At 40.8% G+C, this 19339-nt stretch overlaps 1 protein-coding gene across 1 annotated transcript in view; it reads left to right on the top strand.

Moving 5' to 3' along the window:
* Nucleotides 1–19339, top strand: part of Exoc2 (exocyst complex component 2) — a 167247-nt gene that overhangs the window by 40574 nt on the left and 107334 nt on the right. The window contains exons 5-6 of the mRNA XM_051169545.1: nt 7575–7688; nt 9169–9293. Coding sequence (XP_051025502.1) covers nt 7575–7688; nt 9169–9293 — 239 coding nt within the window. The remainder of the gene's footprint in view (nt 1–7574; nt 7689–9168; nt 9294–19339) is intronic.

The following is a 19339-nucleotide window of genomic DNA, read 5'->3' as shown; positions in this document are numbered from 1 at the left end:
ACTTCAGCTTCTAGGACCTTTATGTTCCTGTGGTGGAGGAGTTCATATTCGGGGAGGCAAGGCAGCCTTATGTATTATTTACTATTACTATTTATTTTGATTATTAATTTTTTATTTTTATGGTAATCTTTGTAAAGCTTGGTGAGTTTTGCTTAAGTCAGTACTTTCATTAGATAAAATCTTTGACAAATTATTTTAGTTTTGGGGGGAGATTACATTTTGTGATTAAAAACATTTTGAAATTTTAATAACCACTACTTTTTTGGTTTTGGGGTTCGGCTGTGGAATGTGGGACCCTTACATGCAAAGCCAGCATTCTACTATGGACGTGCTCCCAGTTCCCACCACGCTTAACTAATAACATGAGCACTGGTATACTTTACTATGTTTAGATGATATTTGGAATCAGCAGAATCATAATCTATTCATCTGATTCACTTTCCTAGATACATTTTAGAATAGTTAGGGATCTTTTGTTTTTGGTATGTCCTGCTTAAATTGTTACTTAACCCAGACTCATTTAAGCTCATTTATGAGAATTGTGCCATTTGAGGATACCTTGTTTCATAAGTGAGTCACCTGATGGGTGTTACCACAAGAATAGTCACGAAAGGTAGCAAGTTCGTTCTGTGAGTGTCTTAACCATATCTGCATTATAGGTTTTCTAAGAATGAGCAATATTTTTTGATTAATCTTTAAATACTGAACCTCATGCCTAACTTGAAGATCATTAATGCTTTTGAGGGCAAACTGCAGTAGTGACCCTGCTCAAGAGAATGCAGGGGCTCCAGTTTGGGCAGAAATTGTTTGTTGGAAAGCCATAGAGTTTAGCAGCTTTCAGTGAGCTTGGGGTGTCTAGGTACCATATGGAAAGCAGACGGTATTCTAAAACTATTTCAAGGGTTTCAATAGCCTATAAACTAAGATTGAGACAGTTCAAAATAGAAAGGTAAAAGGCAGGAATGTTTGAGCACGCTGTCAAGTATGGGTAGGTAGGCTTGCAGTTGACAGAAAAGCCATGAAGGGCCTGCATCAAAACTCCTGCAGGTCATCTCTTCCCGGGCTGCTGTGAAGTGTAGTAAGGAAGGGTTATTCTGACTGCTCCGCCTGACCCAAAAGGCAGCTTTGCAGGTGAAGCTGACCAAGGGGATACGCATGCTCTGCAGGAGAGTCTTAGTGAGGGTGCCTGTGGCTGGGATAAAGCACCATGGCCAAAAGCAACTTGGGGAGGAGAGGGCTTATTTCATTTTACTACCCAGTTCACAGTCCATCACTGCGGGAAGTCAGGGCAGGAAACTGTGAGGCAAAACTGTGAGGCAGGAACTAATGACGGGAAGGCCTTAGAGGAGTGCTGTTTACCGGCTTGGTGTATAGTTTGCTCAGCCTGTTTTCCTTTAGCACCTAGGACCTCCAGCTGTTGTGTGCAGAACATTTTGGGGGGAGACACAACTCACATATGTATCCACCCCAGATAGGAATCCCACGACAGACCAAAGTATGGATACCATAAAGTCCAATTGGCAAACCAATAGGTTTTATAGTGGGGTTACTTACAGGAACATAAGTGACTCCCAGACAGCTGCATCACCAAAGTCTGCCCCAGCATGGGTGACAACTCAGAAAGCTGGGAACCTGGAGCCCACGGCACAGCTTGCAGGCAGCTCAACAGATTGGAGAGTATTCTAGGTGCCACACTTTGCTTAAACCTCTTCTAGGCAGCTTGGTGATTTCTGCTTCTTCCAGGCTGCTGTTCTGGTCTCGCAGTCGTCTTTGCAGCTCAGCCTCTCTTTGTCTGAGAGAGACTCTCAGCTTTTATTGCTTACTCTGCTTCATAGGGGCCTTGAGAATCTGGTCAGTTTCAGGGACTTCCTGTAGCTATTTTTCCGTTGTTTACCTTCCTGCTTAAGGAGCTTCGGGGTGGATTGTTCTTGGAGGAAACTGTTATAACACCAGCCTAGGGCAGTACCATCCATAATAGGTGGGGCCCTCCCACATCAGTCACTAATTTAGAAAATGCACTACAGGCCAGTGTTATAAAGGCATTTTCTCATTGGGGAAATGTGCCAGGGCCGGTGGCTCATGCTTGTAATTCCAACATTAAGAGAGGCAGAGGCAGGTGAGCTTGAGGCCAGCTTGGTCTACAAAGTGAGTTCCAGGACAGCCAGGACTACACAGAATAGCCCTGTCTTGAAAAACAAAACAAACAAACAAAAAAAGATAGTTATTACTTATTCAAATAGGTTTTCTCCTCTTGCCTGTCTTCTCTGTGGCTCCCTCTCTCCCATCTAAGAAAACTACATGGGCTCTCCTGAGTTCTGTTTCATGAGGATTTGATTGTCCTTTTGGTGTGTGAATGGGGGGAAGGAGAGGCAGAATGCCAGACACTAGTGGGGCCTGTTTTCTTACCCACTTTTTTTTTTTTTTATTCAAGAAAGATTTCTCTGTGTATCCTTGGCTTGTCCTGGAACTCTGTGGACCAGCCTGGCCTCAAACTCTCCACCTGCCTCTGCCTCCCGAGTGCTGGGATTAAAGGTGTGCACTACCATGCCCGGCCCCCACTTAATATTTTTTAGTAAAACCTTTTTGTCCCCATAGAGAATGATGTTGTATTCTGGTTATAATCCTTACTGCCTGTGGTTTTACTAATGTCCTAAATCATGAAAAAAATTTAGATCACTGAATGAGGAACATGGGGATTTTAATATTATTTGCTAGTGGAAAAGTAGCAATTAACAAGGTTTGAAGTATAAATGTGTACTATAAACTAATCACTGTGGTGCTGGTGACTTCACAGACTAGTGGGAGACCGGTCTTGGGAAGATGAGTTGGTGCTTGGTAACTGCCGTGGGATCCGCTGTGGCTGACTTAGAGGAAGGCCAAGGAGCCCCGTGGTGCTGTGAGCCTCTAGGTTCTTTGACTATGAAAAAGCAAGTGAGAATAACTTAATATAGGCTCCTTGCTGCTTTTGGTATGAGCCAGGTTTTAATATACTTTATTGGTGGACCCAGCATGCATGTCGTCATCTTTCAGCCCACAAGTTTTTAACAACTGGCATTTATTGGTGCCTTTGACTAGTAAAGTCCTTCATGTCCCTAAATTTTTAACTGATGTTTTTGCACACATGGTGCCATGGTACTTATAAAAACGTTACTAATTGCTCTGAAAAGGTAACTTCGCTTTGACTGAGACTAGGCTTCGCTTGTAAAAGGTCTGTATTTCTGATTTACTGTGCTGAGTGTCACAAATACATATGTTCTTGCCTGGTTCCAGTTATAATGGATACAAACTATTTAAGCTGTAAAAGAAGATAAAAATAGGCTCACATTAAGTGGAAGTCCTCACTAGATTTTGTTTCTTAAAAGTCCTGTTCGCCTAAGGAGAATGTTTATCAAGAAAGTCTTGGCAGTGTGCTGTATGAAGTGTAGGCAGGGAAATGGAGCTTGGCTCCTGCTTTCAATCACTTCCCACTTTTTGAGTGAGCTGTTACTGGGGGTGGTATCTAGGGTACTCAGTTGATGCATAGGTATTATCTGTTTTATTTCTACATGGATTTGGGGCAATGTGCATCTGACTGTATTCTTACTGGGTCAGATTCCCAACAGAAAGAAACAGTGACCAGTTTCCCCAGTGTATTTAGAAAGTTGCCTTTACAAGAAAGACAAGGTGACAGCAGAGTCATTTCTGGGGACATCATAGAAGTGTCTTGAATTTACATTTTTTGTGGGCTGTGGTATAGGGCCTACGTCCAGAAGTATGCCAGTTTTTAAAATAAAACTTTTCCCATAATATTTAATGTACCATTGTAAATTATGTTGTTGAAATTTAAAGTTGAAAGATATGAGTATAGCGTATGCCTTCAAAGACCAGCACCAGTCCATTAACTGTCAGCAGCCCTCTTGCCCACATTGCCACATCAAGGAAGCATGCAGGCTCACAGCATGTTTCCTAGTGTGTGTTTTACAAACTTCCCTGTTGTGTATCTGTCTGCTTGGTCAAATGCCTGAGGCCGACTCTTTAGAAGGGAAAGTCTGAGTTTACACTGCCATCTAATGGAAAACATTTTTAGGGGCAGCAGGTGTGGTTAGGGAGTAAACTAATTTGATTAAATATCTTGTGAATGTTGACGGTGCCTCCCAGTGGCTTCCTCCCAGCTTGCGGGGGACAGTGTAGATGAAGTATGAATAATCACCTTGCGCTCTCTCACAGGCTTGTTGAGCTGTCCCTCAACTTGGAAGGCTGCTCTGGGCTGGCTTCTATCTGTCTGTGTGCCCATGGGTTAGCCTAGCACCCTGCTCCTTCCTGTTGCTAGCAGGAAGGTCATGGACATTTTATGTCTTCATAGCTCTTAGCTGTGGTTCTTTATTTAGCAGAAGGACCAGGCTAAACCATGACTAATGACATGTAACCCTTAAGCATGTTTTATTTGCTTGTAAAAATGGTATTTAATTTACTTGTTATGTTGAGGTAAAATACAGTGGTACTTAAGAAAATAATGTGTGAAATCTGAAAAGCTAGATATAAAGGATGTAATAGCAGTTTTGAGCAGCTTTCCAGAATTGCCATCAACTTTAATCAAGCTATTGCCAAGCAGAAGCTGCTGCCATCCTCAGGGTAGATGGGAGCTGGGGAGGTGAGCTGCTTTCCCAGCTGTGCATACAGGTGGGGATCCTGGGGCCCGTGCTCTTCTAGGTCCCTGGTCTGTGCCTACAGCCCGGGAGTGCTGGGTGAGTCAGCTGCATTTTGCAGCCCTTGTTTCTATTTCACATTTTCTAGGTATACATGTTTTGACCAGTCTATTTTAGCTTACTTTTAAGGCTAGAATATTAAATCAACATGCTCTCAGCTATAGGTAACGGAAAATGCCAATTCTTTCTCATACTGTACAAAATCCAGAGGTGACACTCTCTTAGTCATGTCACTGAGGTTTGAGGAACTCAGGTTTGCTCTTCTGATAAGTGAGTTTCCTTCATAATTACAAAATGTTTTTCAAAATTCTTGGTGTTGAATCTTGGCACAATTATGTGTAGGGGCAGAAGGACTCTTTTGAGTTCTCTTTAAAGTGTAGAGACCTTTTTCAGGAAGACTCCCATCAATTCTTCTCAGACATGGTCACCGAAGGAAAGGTAAGAAGACAGCAGCATAGGCTTGGCTTGCAGCTGTTGTCACTGTCCTCAGTGCAAATGCTAGTGCCGTATGGATAGTGACCTAGGAGTGACAACCCAGTGTAAGTGAATGTAAGGAGGAAGCGAATACATCTAAAGGCCATGGATGGAGGTCCCCAAAAGTCACCTTCAGGGAACATATGGAAATGTACACATAGCTCATATAGGGTTCAGTAAGCAGAGTACAGGACTCCCGGTGTACTGGTGAGGGCTTAGCAGTGTCTCATCTTACCTCTCCTTTCATCCTGCCCTGTCCCTGGACCTGGGTCTTTAGAACAAAAGTACAAGGGCCTCTATGCAGCAGGAAGTCTTGGCTACCAACCCCAGTAAGTAACCCTTTAAAGATAATAGCATCAGAAGCCGCCCTACTGGCACGCATGGCTGTTGTAAAGAAAGTGGCATGCCCCTCTCTCTTAGAAAAGCCCATATCATTCTCTCTCAGATGCCTTATGCTCTTCCTGGTCCTTTTTGCCTCTGTCAACTATGAGTGTAGAATCTGTTGTAGGTGTCATTTAGTAAAACCAGCTCAGCGTCATAGTGGCTCATCCTGAATTCTTTTCTGTGTTCACGCCCAGGATCCAGTTTTACCTGGGTTAAGGTCTTTAACACTGTCAGGGAGTTCCTCAGGCAGGTGCCGGTGCCTCAGTTCCTGTTGCCACTGACATGACCCCATTAGGAAGGACAGATGAAGGGTTCCATTGGTCTCAAGTCCATTTTCAGGTTACTGGCATGAACCCGAGGCTTAGAAGGAGGCAGAGTTGGGGTAAGGGGCAGTAGCTGTGCACGGCGTATCAGGCCTGGCCACGGTGTGCTCTGAATGGCCACCGTCTCAGGTTACGTTCTGCAAGGTTGTTGTCCTGTATGGTGGTTTGAATAGATCTGGCCTCCATAAACTCATCAGTTTGAGTGCTTGGTCTGTAGGGAGTGGCACTATTAAAAGGTATGGCCTTGTTGGAGGAAGTGTGCCTCTGTGGAGTTGGGCTTTGAGGTCTCATATGCTTAAGCCAGGCCTAGTGTGGCAGTCTCCCGTTCTGCTGCCTGTGGACCAAAATAAAGCACTCTCAGCTCCTTCTCCAGCACCATGGCTGCCTGCACACTGCCATACTGCCCTCCATGATGATAATGGACTAAACCTCTGAAACTGTAAGCCAGCCCCAAATAAATGTTTTCTTTTATAAGAGTGGCAGTGGTCATGATGTCTCTTCAGAGCAATAAAACCCTAAGATATCCTGTGAGTGCATCAGTCTGGTTCTTATAAGGTGATGGCTTTTGCTTCAGTGTGCAGCCTTGCTGCCATGGAGAACTGCACTTGTCTGGGGTCGTCTGGCCAAGGTAACTACAGACTTAGAATAAGAACTCCTGTGCCTTCTGTTATCTTGTGGGCCTCAGTAAGGAGTCAGTGCTAAGCTAGTTTCTGAGTGCCCGTTAGAACCTATAGTGTGGTACAGTAACTAACAGAGGAGGGATAAAAAGCCTGTCTCCACTTACCCCTGTAACGGTCAACCCATCAACTCTGGATCATGGCTGGGAGAAGGACGCAAAAGTATTACCTCAGGTGAAGATGAAGCATTAGCCGTGGTGAGGCTCCTCAGCGTGTGTGTGTGTGGGGGGGCACTCTAGACACTCTGGATGCTCTAGACATGAGCACGTAGAAACAACTGCCTGTGTTCTCTTGTAGCATAGGGGTGTTTCTCATTGAATAAAATGTAAAGGTATCAGTCTTAAAGTGGCATTCTGTTTATATTGTGTAATTTGGTTTGAGAAGTTTATCAGGGCCAGGGAAACATATTTGATAAAAGTTTCAGCAAGTCAGAGGACTAGGGCAAACACAAACATGTATAGCAGAGGGTGTGGTATGTTTGAGGCTCTGAAGCTTCTAGTGTGTGAATTAAAGTTGCAGAAATGAGTCCTAAGAGAGAAGCAGGTTCAGTACAGGAAAACCCTTAAACATGGAGCTGAGAACTTGGACATCATCCTGCGAACAGGGATGCAGCAAAGTCTGCAAGGTTCTGTGCCTAGAGACAAGGTCTGATCAGTGTAGATGCACTGTGAACTTTTCCTGAGGAATAGCAAACATCTGATCACCTCAGATAGCTCAATGACAAGCTGATGTTCACTTCAGTTAGTACAATGAGAGGCCGGCATTCACCTCAGTTAGGCCAATGACAGGTTAAAGAAATTATTCTATCTGTGCTGGTTAATTTTAAATGTCAAGTTTGCCACAACAAAGTTTACATGGTAGGAAATCACCCGTAATATAGAGAGTATATTCTATACATATGTTCAGATATGTTCTTGATAGCTTGTTGAATGTAAACACACAGGCTTGCATGTTAGTTTATTGTATATTACTTGATGATATCAGTAGCTAGTACAGTATCAGTTGTATGTGTTTTACCTTTTTCTCTTCAGAAGTAAACTTCCTCAGAAGGACTTGGAAGTCCTGTTCCATGGCATGAGTGCTGATTTTACAAGTGAGAATTTTTCAGCAGCCTGGTATCTCATAGAAAATCACTCCACCACCAGGTGAGTGGGCGTCAGACCCTGCACTCTGAGGGCTTCAGACAGTGGGCTGACGCAGCAACGCTGCCTCAAGTCTGCCCTTGCGGAGGGTAGCGTAGCTGGAGGCCTGTGAGTTCTCTGACTTGGTGAGTCCCCGACAGTGCTTCTATCTGTTTCCTTGTTTGTAAAATGACATTCTTAGAAGACTTATTCCTGACCCTATCTGTAGAGTCTTAGTAGGGGACCTAGACTGACTCATGTAAGTGTAAAGTATTTCCTTATCAGTCACACAAACATGGTAAGTTCTGTGTGAAACGTAGAACATCCTACCTTTCCTGACCACAGAGCACAAAAACCTGAGCCAGTTTATCATTCTGTGATGATAAGGAGATGATGGTTGAATCTCCAAGTTCACGTCTTCCTTTAGTATTTTCCCTGTGCCATAAAGAGCACATTTGTAATTTTTTGCCTGATTGATTGAAAACAGCAATATTAATGAAAACATTTAGATAGAGGAGTTGATTGTTACTTAAGATTTATGTTCTTTGTAAGTCAGTGAGTTAAAGTATATATTAATATAATTTAGTCACTTACAGAGGTGAAAACTATTATTAGAAAACATGAGAAAAACTTGGTATTTTAGTATATAAATAAATTTGGTCTGATAATGTTTTAAAGCAAATACTATAAGAGTCAGTCTATAATTGTAGAAGATAGCTTTAATTTTTCATTATGGACATGCCTTTTCTGTCATAACTCAGAATTGATGTGTTTTGTGTATGGAGTTACTATGATACTTAAAACAACATTGCAGATTTTATTAACAGATTTTTGTCAGTTTAAGTAGAAATAAAGTTTCTACAATACAGAAGCCTACCTTTTCTCCCTCTCCACTTTTGGTAGAGATAAAATGGTATGTTTGTTGCTTTATTGAAACATTTTAAACTAGCGTTCCAAGGAGCGGGCTTCGTCCTGGCAGTTCACACGTGCAGCTCATGTGCTTTGCTTCTTGGCTCTTACTTAAACTGTATGGTGCCCACAGGCTTTGTGTGGTTTTTGTCATTGTGGACAGAGGACTGTGTATTAAGTGGTGAGATGAGCAGTATGCTCAGTGTTCCAGGATACTTGTGTGTGAGAGTGGAAAAATTTGCCTTTGAACTACTGCCCCTCAACTGGGCCAGCTGGGTCTCCCTGTCAGTAGAAGATACTCAGAGCCTCTATCTGACAAATCATGTATATTATAATATCTACATTTGTACTTACTTCTTAGAGACTTGACACACTTGGAATGCCATCTGACACTATAAGACTTGTTTTGTATCTGTCAAGCATCACAATAAATAAAAGCTTTGTATCTAGATATGAATTTGAAAATATTTTTTTAAAATGCCGTTATTGTAGTATTGTGTATGCTTCCCAGAAGCCTCACCATTCCTAATGTTTTACCCTTAATGGATCATCTTGTCAGGAACTCAGACAGTTGATTTCTTATAATTCATTTCAGTTTTGAACAGCTCAAGATGGCAGTCACCAACCTCAAAAGGCAGGCCAACAAGAAGAGCGAGGGTAGTTTGGCATACGTGAAGGGTGGCCTCAGCACCTTCTTTGAAGCTCAAGATGCTCTGTCAGGTAAGGCAACCCTTAGAACCATCTGCTGGGCTTCCACTGTGGAAACCTAACCCTGTGCTCCCTCAAGTTTATGGGGTGTGACATTCGGTCTGTATTTATAAAAGTAGAGGTTTAAAATGTACCATAAATATTTGTTGCAGAGTAGGCTGGAATCTCTTTGAAGGCCCAGTACTGTAAATATTTGTCTCTAGGGCTCTGTTGACCCATCTTACATGTGAAACAGGAGACTCCTATACTGCTCTATGATGCTCAGTCTCTGAGGGTGATAAGAAATTGAATACCAATGGGCAAAGGTCTAAAATTCTTCAAATCCTTTTACAGACATCACATCTTACTCATGTGCCTAATTCTAAAAATGTTCCCCATTATGTGTTTGATTTGGGAAGGACTGATGATAATGTGGCGTTGTTTTAGCTTTTATCCCAGTGGCCCCTGACATACACACAGCCAACTACCCACCTGACATCACAATTACAAGCAAGAAAAATTGTATCATGAGTGTTTCAGAAACTGCAGTGAGTGACATTGACTGTTTTTTAAAAACTGCCTTTAGTTTACTTATATGTAATAAAAATATATAATATGTATTTTATATATTATTAGTATATATAAATATATATTAATAAAATTTACCACAATTACTTATGAAAATTAAAGTCTCTGTAACTAAGTACTTGCATGTTGCCAGTAATCTGTTTGTTTGTTTATTTTGTGTGGAAGATTGTTTTGTGTATATATAGCAGCTGTCAATAAAGATAAATAAATTGTGTGTGTGTGTGTGTGTGTGTGTGTGTGTGTACACATCATAGCACTATTGTGGAGGTCAGAGGACAACTCATGGAAATCAATTCTTTTTTTCCATCATACAGGTTCCCAGGGACAGAACTCAGGTTGTCAGGCTTGGTGGCAAGCACTTTTGTTCACTGAGCCGTCTTACCCCTTCATAACTATTCAGCTCTCTTAACTATATATTAAAGGACTACACCTTCTTCAGAAAGACAGATTTTTAATATTTAACATGTATTAAAAAAAAACTCTTACTGTTAAAAAAAAAAAAAGAAACGAATTTCCTGTATTCACTAAGTGTGTATCCCATATTTCCTTGAAGGTGGAGGTTAGGACTTTGGTTGAGTGAAATGTGCACATTGGGAGGGAATAGAGTAAGGAGAATCTCTTCTTTGGTGACTTCTGGTGCCTGTGGTTGCGGATGTATATTCTCTCTCCCCCCCCCCCCCCCCGCTGTCTCTCCCTCTCTCTTCCTCCTCCCCCCCCCTCCATTACCAGTAGTTGTTCTTATGGCAGCAAGAGAGACCTGTGAACAGTTTAGTGTTGTAAGGTACGTAGAGTATTTACCAGACGTTTACTCCATCTAGAACAGTGGTTCTTAACCTGCGGATCACGACTCATTTTGGGGGCAGGGGATCTGCAGTGCGACTCTGGAATTTTGTTTTCTTTAAAAAACACAGAAATATATGAATATGTTTTCATGTTAATCCCAGGTGTGGCAATATGTGGCTGCTTTGCAGCAGCTGACTGTGATTTGCTCTAGCAGAGGTGTGATTTTGCCAGCTGCAGATAGTTTCTATGATTGTGTGATGTTTGGAATTCTGGGAAGTTTTCAGAGGGTATGTAACTGTTAGAGCCCTGATAGATGGGGTTGGTTGGTGGTTGGTGGTCATTCATGGGGGGGTTGGTTGTGGTTTGTTAGTAGAACAATTAGAGTCAGAGTTCTCTATTTCTCTCTCTCCTTTATTTTTTGTTCTCTCCTATCTAGTGATAGGGGGTGAAATTGGGGGTGGGGTGGGGATAAAGGGTGGGAAAACGAAGAACCCACAAAGTAGCAAAGGCAGCTACAAGCAAAGAAGAAATTAAATTCAAGGGTCTCTCTCCTCCCTCTAGCTTTTCTTTCTTGCCTATCTAGAGATAGGGGGTGAAACTAGGGACATAAAGGGTGGGGAAAAGAAGAACCCACAAAGTAGCAAAGAGAAGCCACAGGGGTTGCCTAAGACCATTAGAAAAAGACAGGTATTTATGTTAACATTCATAACAGTACCAAAATTACAGTTATGAAGTAGCAACAACAATAATTTTATGTTGGTGGGTCATCACAACCTGAGGAACTGTGTGTATTAAAGGGTCAGAGCATTAGGAAGGTTGAGAACCACTGCTCAAGAAGTACGTTGGGAACTTCAGGTTGAACAAAGACCATGCTGAGTAGCTGCTAGTAATTTAATGACTATAGCATATGCAAAATAATTTTCCTAGTCAGTTTGAAGTCAATTAGAAAATGTTAGCAACATGCCATAAATTTGGCTTCTCTGTTTTTGATATTGTTGAAAAACAGAAATAATAAATGGGTTATTTGTTGGTGGAGGTAATCATATTAACACTGTGATATATTTTCTTGTGGTCTGTTTTTCTTTGCTATGGCTTCTGGCATTGTGTTTCGCCCCACCCCCCAACTCCCACCTCCATTGTAGGGTAACTCCACTGCATTAACCATACGTGTGTGTGTGTGTATACATATATGCCTACGTGTAGATGAATATATTTTATGAAGGCTCTACAATAGTAGGTGTCCATACTGCATTGTCAAAGGTCTTGTGTCATCTCTTCTTCCCTGCCCTCCTATTCACACCCTATTTAACTTGTCCCATCCTCTTTACCCTTCTGTACTACCTGTTTTCTATCCTCCTTCCTAAGAAACCTCACCTTCCCACCATGGTCTCGTACACATCTCCTACCCAGTATGGGTAATCCAGACATAACATACATGTTTGAGGATTCAGAGCTAGCATCCACATATGCAAGTAACCAGGCAGCATTTATATTTCTTGATCTGGGTTGCCTCATTCAGAGTGATTATCTCTAGCTCTATCCATTTCCTTGGGGATCTCTTTTCTTTATAGCTAGATAATATCCCGATGAATATGAATACCCCATTTTCATTATCTGTCCATCAATCGAAGGCCATCTATGCTGTTTCTGTTTTCTGGCTGCTGTGAAGATGTGACTTTTCTGGTAGCAATGAATATGGATAAACAAATAGTTCTGTAGTAGGGTATAGAGTCCTTTGGATACATGTCCAAGAATCACATAGCAGATCATGTGGTAAATCTTTTTGTATATTTTTGAAGAACTTTCACACTGATTTCTATTGTGAAATCAGTTTGTACTCTCACAAACAATAAATAAGTGTTTAAAAAATTGTTTCCCAGCCATCTGTCTTGTTTTGAGAACTCTTTTTAGTTCCATGCCTCAGTTTTTACTCTGCTTGTTTCTTTTCTTGGTATTTAGGTTTTTTTTTTTTCTAGTTCCTTGTATAATCTAGATACCAAGCCTGTCAAATGTATACTTGGTAAAGAATTTGTCCCATTCTCTATAGACTACCTCGTTCCTTTAATGACAGTGTTCTTCCCTGCACAGAAGCGTTTTTGTTTCATGAAATCTCATTTATTAGCCACTGGTCTTAATGCCTGTGCTACCTGGATGCTGTTCAGAAAGTGCTTTCTCTTACATATATAATGTATTGTGTCTTGTGTTGAAGTCTTTGGTCACTGAAATTTAGTTTTATTCAAGGTGAAAGATAAGGATCTACTTACATTTTTCTATATGTAGCTATTCAGTTTGAGCAGCACCCTTTTTTGAAGATACTTTATTTTTTTCCAGTGTATATATTTTGACTCCTCTGTCAAAAGTATAGATAGATACATAAACATATCCGGGGTCTCAGTTCTGTTCCATTGATCAGTGTTTCTGCTTTCTGTCAGTACCACGTTATTTTCAATACTCCAGCTCTGTAGTAGAGCTTAAAATGAGGGACAGTTATACCCTTATATTATTCTTATATTGTTCTTACATTGTTCACTATTATTTTGACTACTCTGAATTTTTTTTGTGGTTGTTTGTTTTTAGATGGAATATAAGATTTTTTTCTTCAACTTCTGTGAAGAATTATGTTAGAATTTTGATAGGAATTGAATTGAATCTGTAGGTTGCTTTTAATATGATGGCTATTTTCATAGATCTTTCTTTTTTAAAGATTTATTTATTTAATTTATGTATATAAGTGCTCGCTTTCTTTTCTTTCTTTCTTCCTTTCTTTTTTTTCTTTCTTTCTTTTTTGTGCTCTGTTTTCATGCACACCAGATTCCATTACAGATGGTTGTGAGCCACCGTGTGGTTGCTGGGAATTGAACTCTGGACCCCTGGAAGAGCAGCCAATGCTCTTAATCACCAAGGTATCTTTCTAGCCCTCATAGATCTTTCCATCTTCTGGTATCTTCTTCAATTTTCTTTTCTTCGGTGTCTTAAGGCTTTATTATGTAAGTCTTTCATTTCATTGCATTTATTCCAAGATTTTGTTTTTGTTTTGCTGCTGGTGTGTGTGTGGTGTATAATTGTCTGTTGTGAATGAGATTGTTTCTCTGATTTCTTAGTAATTTTGTTGTTAATATAACAGTATACCAGTATACTAGACTTTCTCAGTTAGTAGTATTTTTCTATATTTGGTTATTAGTATATTAGATTTATTTTTGATATTGGCTAGTTTGCATTCTATGGTACATTTTAAAAGCAACTCTCAAGTAGCATGTTTTTTCCTTTATGTCCTTCATAGGAACATTTGGTTTTTAACTATAGTACTGTAGAACAACAAACAAAATTAGCAAGAAGTGTTCATTTTCAATTCAATCATAAGTCATGTTCAGATTCTCCAACCATCCCCAAACTTTCCTGTAGTCAGTGTTTTCAAATCAAGATATAAAGTCCTGGGGTTTTATTTTATATTAACTTTTAAGCATCTTTTAAACTAGAATGGTTCCTCTTATTTCTTAACCTTTTAATTTTTCATGTCATTGAAGAAACAAGATCGCCAACCTTGTATAGATTCCATGCTGGGGATTTCGCTGGTTTCCACCCCAGTGTCATTTAACATTGTTGTATTTCTGGATTCAGGTTCAGTATTTTGGTGTGAGATGATGTTCTTGTTACAGCAGAAGTCTTTTAGTGTGTGGCAGGGCTGCTGCTGCTTAGGTTTCATTAGTCACACACATACACAGAGTTTCTGTTGTCCACATTTTATTTATTTTAATTTGGGAAATACAGAATTTCCTAGAAAAAAAATTTATTATTTTTTTTAGCATTGCATTATAATTTTTAAATTACTTATTATCTGGGTTATAGGCCTTGTCATGATCTTTTTACTTTATTTGTATATCTTATTTTATTTTTTCCTTTTTTGAAAATACATTATGTTCTCATAAATATAAATGTGTCCTGATTACAGTTTTCCTTCCCTTAACTCCCTCCCACCTCCTTCTCACTCTAGATGCACTTCCTTTCTGTCTCTCATTGGAAAAGAACAGGCTTCTAAGAGATAGTAATCAAACATGACAAAATAAAATATAGTAAGATGAAACAAGGCCAAGCAAGGCAACCCAACAGAAGGAAAAAATCCCCAAGAACAGACAGTGGAATTAGAGACCTTCAGGGCATGGTAGCTCATGGGTTTAATCCCAGCACTCGGGAAGCAGAGGCAGGCAGATCATCCTGAGTTCAAGGCCAGCCTGGTCTACAAATTGAGTCCAGGATAGCCAGGGCTATTAACACAGAGAAACCCTGTATTGAAAAACCAACTTAAACAAAACAAAACAAAAACCCGAGACCAACTCATTTACATACTCAGGAGTCCATGAAAATACTAAGCTGAAAGCTGTAATATGTACAGAAAAGGCCTAGTGTAGACCGTGTTAGCTCTGTGCTTGCTGCTCCAGTCTCTGTGAGTTCATATGAGCCTTGCTTAGTGGATTCAGAGGACCTTGTTCTTCTAGTGTTCTCTGTCACCTCTGGCTCTTACACTCTTTCCTGCCTCTTCTGAGGGATTGTTTGAGTTTGGGGGTGGGGTATTTGGGGGGGTATTTGATGAGAGGCATCACATTTAGAGCTGTGCATTGTAAGGACTCTTCTGCATAATGTCTGCCTCTGCAGATCTCTGCTTCTGTTTCCTTCTGCTCCAGGAGGGAGCTTCTCTGATGATGACCGAATAAGGCACTGACCTATGAGTGTAGCAAAAATATCATTAGGAGTCAATTTTGTTCCTCCACTCTTTTAGTAGAACAGTATTATCTGGTTTTACCCTACATTCCTGGGCTGTCTGGTTTCAGGTTCTTTGTTGCTCAAGGAGTGTCTGTTATGGGTTTCATCTCATGGAGCGGGCCTTAAGTCATATAAGACAAACTTCGTGCCCCCGTTGAGCTAGCATACCTTGTAGGCAGAACACCATTGTAGATCAGTGGGTTTGTAGGTATGTTTTCTCCTTTGGTAGTATGCAGAGTACTTTTTAGGCTTCGACTTTTTTCAGACCTAATTTATTTGAGGTTCTTTAATGCTTATACATCCCTTCCAACTCACCTATCGTAAATAGGAGAGAAAAGAGGTTAATGGGAACAGGAGAAGTAGACCTTTTTGGACTCAGTTCCTGGGAACGATCCCCTGGCATAGTTGGCAGGATTTCAGCAGACCAGCAGTTCAACCAAAGTTGCTGCTGGAACCTGGAGCCCTGAAGTGTTCTGTGGAGCGGTTCTCCCTAGGAGTGTCTCAAAGTGGAGCAATGAACAGCCAAACAATACAAAGACCCAAAACGCCCCTGTTTTTGGCTCATATATACATCTCCTCTCAGAGTCTGTGCTAAGGTGTGTTTCAGCTGGCAAAAAACCCAAGCCCCCACACAAGGTGGTTCATCTTCTAGTGGATCAACATCACCTGTTCTCTCACAAGTCTGTTCCCCATCTTACACTTGGGATCAAAACAAAAACATGTTTACCTCCACTACCTAGCCCACTCTTGCGATCGAAACAAAAACATGTGTCCATCTACTACAATACTTTCCTGTAGCAAAGATGCTAGCATGAAGAGGGTAAAGACTTGACTTCCCCCATGAACAATGAGTTGTGTAGGTGTTGTCTTCAGCAGCTGGGCCTCTGCTGTCAGTTTGTAGAGAGCAACCCACTGTCTTTGCAATAGTGTGGTTGGTTGGGGATTTCCATGGGATCCCCTTGACCAACAACTCAATTCAATACAACCTAGTGTCACCAAAGACCAGTTTGGTGACAAAAGATGGCCAGTTGGGACTCCATCTCCTCCATTATTAGGAGACTTCATTTGGATCACCTTCATATATTTTAGGAAGTTTCTCCTGCACTAGGTTTCCATATCATCGTGAAATGCCCCTCAGTTCCAGCTTTGTTTCCCCACGTTCCTTTTTTTTAACCCTTTCTCCCCCTTTTCTCTTCATCTGATTCTCCCATCCCACCCCCATCAATCAAAAAGAAATGTATTTCCTCTTCCTACAGAGGTCTGTGTGCTCCACTCCCCATCCCCCATCCCTTCCTTTATACCTAACATCCCTGGGTCTATGGATTATAGGTTGGTTATTTTTTTATTTAATGGCTTTTATATCCACATGTAAGTGAATGCACCATATTTTATTTTTTGCCTGCTTTTAAAATTTGTAGTAGTTGCATTTAGACCTAGTAGTTTGTAGTCAATTATTAAAAAGTGTTTTTCTGACTAACTTTACTCTCAACAGGGTAATTTTCTTACATATGTCAATTTTCCAAAGCTGTATAAAAAATAAGAACAAGGAAGGCCTTGAGGATATATTGCCTATTAGATATTTTTTGTAGACCCCTATGCTCTGGCTTTGATCCGCATTACCGTTTTACTCCACTGCACTCCTCATGAAAAAGAAGGTAGAAAGAGAGGTGTGTGTGTGTGTGTGTGGAGGGGGGAGCTAGTCCCTTTTTATGGCTGATTAGTATCACCAATGGCCAGATTAATGACACTACTTAAATCCACATTATCTGTAATAACTTGATCAGCTTTTGTTTGTTTGTAGAACTTATTGTTTGTTTGTTTGTTTTGTTTTTTTTTTTGACACAGGGTCTCTCTATATTAGCTTTGGCTGTCCTGGACTCGCTTTGTAGACCAGGCTGGCCTCGAACTCACAGCAATCCACCTGCCTCTGCCTCCCGAGTGCTGGGATTAAAGGCATGCACCACCACGCCTGGCTGTTTGTAGAACTTATATACATTTATTTTGCAAATTTGGTGCCTGTTTTCTTGATGCTAATATTATCATTATAGCAATTGCAAAGGTAAGGATAGCCTCTGGGTGACTTTCCTGCTTGGCCACTTGCTAGTGTAACTCAGAGCTCATTCAAAGCTCCTGTTGTTTGTGGATGGGGTTTGGGGAACTTCTGTGGGTGGAGCTTTCTGATCTGTCACCTGAGGACTCAGGATTAGCATTGGCTTCAGGTACAGGGAGGGACTGCCAGCTAAGGACTCTACCCATGCCTTGTGTTCAGGCTTTACCCTTGATGTTGTCAGTGGCCTTTATGACTGACCTTAGGCCCCAGCTCCTTGCCAGGTCAATCTGGTAGCCAGTGACCCAAAGCCTTCATCATAAATCACACTCTTAGACTATACGGTCTGACCCTCAGCAGCCAGCTTAAAAAAACAAAACAAAACAAAACAAAAACCCCAACCAACCAACCAACCACCACCAACAGCAACGAAAACAGGGCTAGAGTGATAGTGCAGCGTTAAGAACACTTGTTCTTGCAGAAGACCCAGATTGAGTTCCCATCACCTATAGGTGGCTCACAGCCATCTATAACTCCAGGTCTAAGGGATCCAGTATAGCCTTTTGGCCTCCAGGACATGTGGTACACACAGTGCATGTGGTGCAAAGCCATGCATGCACACAAAATAATTAAACAAAGCAAAACAAAACTTTTTGGTGCTGGGAATTAAACACAAAGCCTTACACATGCTAGACAAATACTCTACTGATTATATGCATCCTAGCCCTATCCATAATACCTTGTATAAACCGTGGAAAGTTTTGTTTTTATTATTGTCATACAAGCAAGTATGATAATAGTCATGTCTTTAAAACTATTCTGAGAGCCATTGCCTCTTAATAAAATAATTAAGTAATTTACCTTTAACATTTCTAAATCTTTTCTTGCCTTGTTTTGTTATTTTTTTTTTTTATTTTTCTTTTTCTCTTATGAATCATATTGCATTCAGATTTGATAAAATGTTTTAAACTTCTGTTGAAGATTGCCTTTTGATTTGTTATATTAGACAATAGTTAATCATATGTTTCTTTTCTGTGCATGTTCCTGTTAATTAAATTTGAGGTTTTATACTCACCTTTTTATTTTGATTTTTAAATTTTGAGTAGTGAAATATATTTTTGTTCTCTGTCTTATAAATTTTTGAATGTCTGGAAATGCCTCTTACATATGCATATACATATACATATACATACACACACACACAAACACCCAAACACACACACACACACACACACACACACACACACACACACACACACACACACACACACATCTCCAGTCACTGGACTACAAGGTAGTCCAGGAGGCATTGATTCCAGTGATGGTGTTAATGAGAAGAAATCCTAAGTCAACATGGTACTTTTATTTGTATATGCATTAGTTGTTCATCTCCACCAACGTGATTAAAAGGTATACTTGTTTAGCCTTGAATTACAAAGGAGGAGGGCAGGAGGAAGCGGCAGGAGGACACATGCCCTACAGGACATACGGAAATGCCTCCTTTTCATTTACTTATCCCAGTGCTTGAGAGACTGTGGAGGCTGCCAACCAATGTCTTCAGTTCTCAAAAATGGGTTTTCAAATGGCATAAATCATAGCTTGTCTTGACATAGTCTTATATAAAACACAGTCTTGTCCTTCTACATGCATTGTGCCCAGCCCTTGTCTTGTTCAGCAGTCTGTCGTTTTCTTGCCGTGCTGTGTACGGAGCTGGTCTTGGAATGTCTGTAGAAGGCAAAGATTGCTGGAGGGGAGCGAGTAGGGAGCAGGACTGAGATAGCTCTGGAGATTTGATGCTGCTGGTTTGTGATGTCCTGCATTTGTAGGAATATACAGGGTCAGGGTGATAAAACCAAAGCCTACTCCTCTTGAAGATGTCCTCCATGGGTGGTTGTCATTGTTT

This window comes from Acomys russatus, chromosome 3 (assembly GCF_903995435.1).
Source record: "Acomys russatus chromosome 3, mAcoRus1.1, whole genome shotgun sequence".
NCBI classification, from domain to species: domain Eukaryota; kingdom Metazoa; phylum Chordata; class Mammalia; order Rodentia; family Muridae; genus Acomys; species Acomys russatus.
The sequence above is the reverse complement of the archived record's forward strand: the minus strand, read 5'-3'. Positions and strand labels throughout refer to the sequence as shown.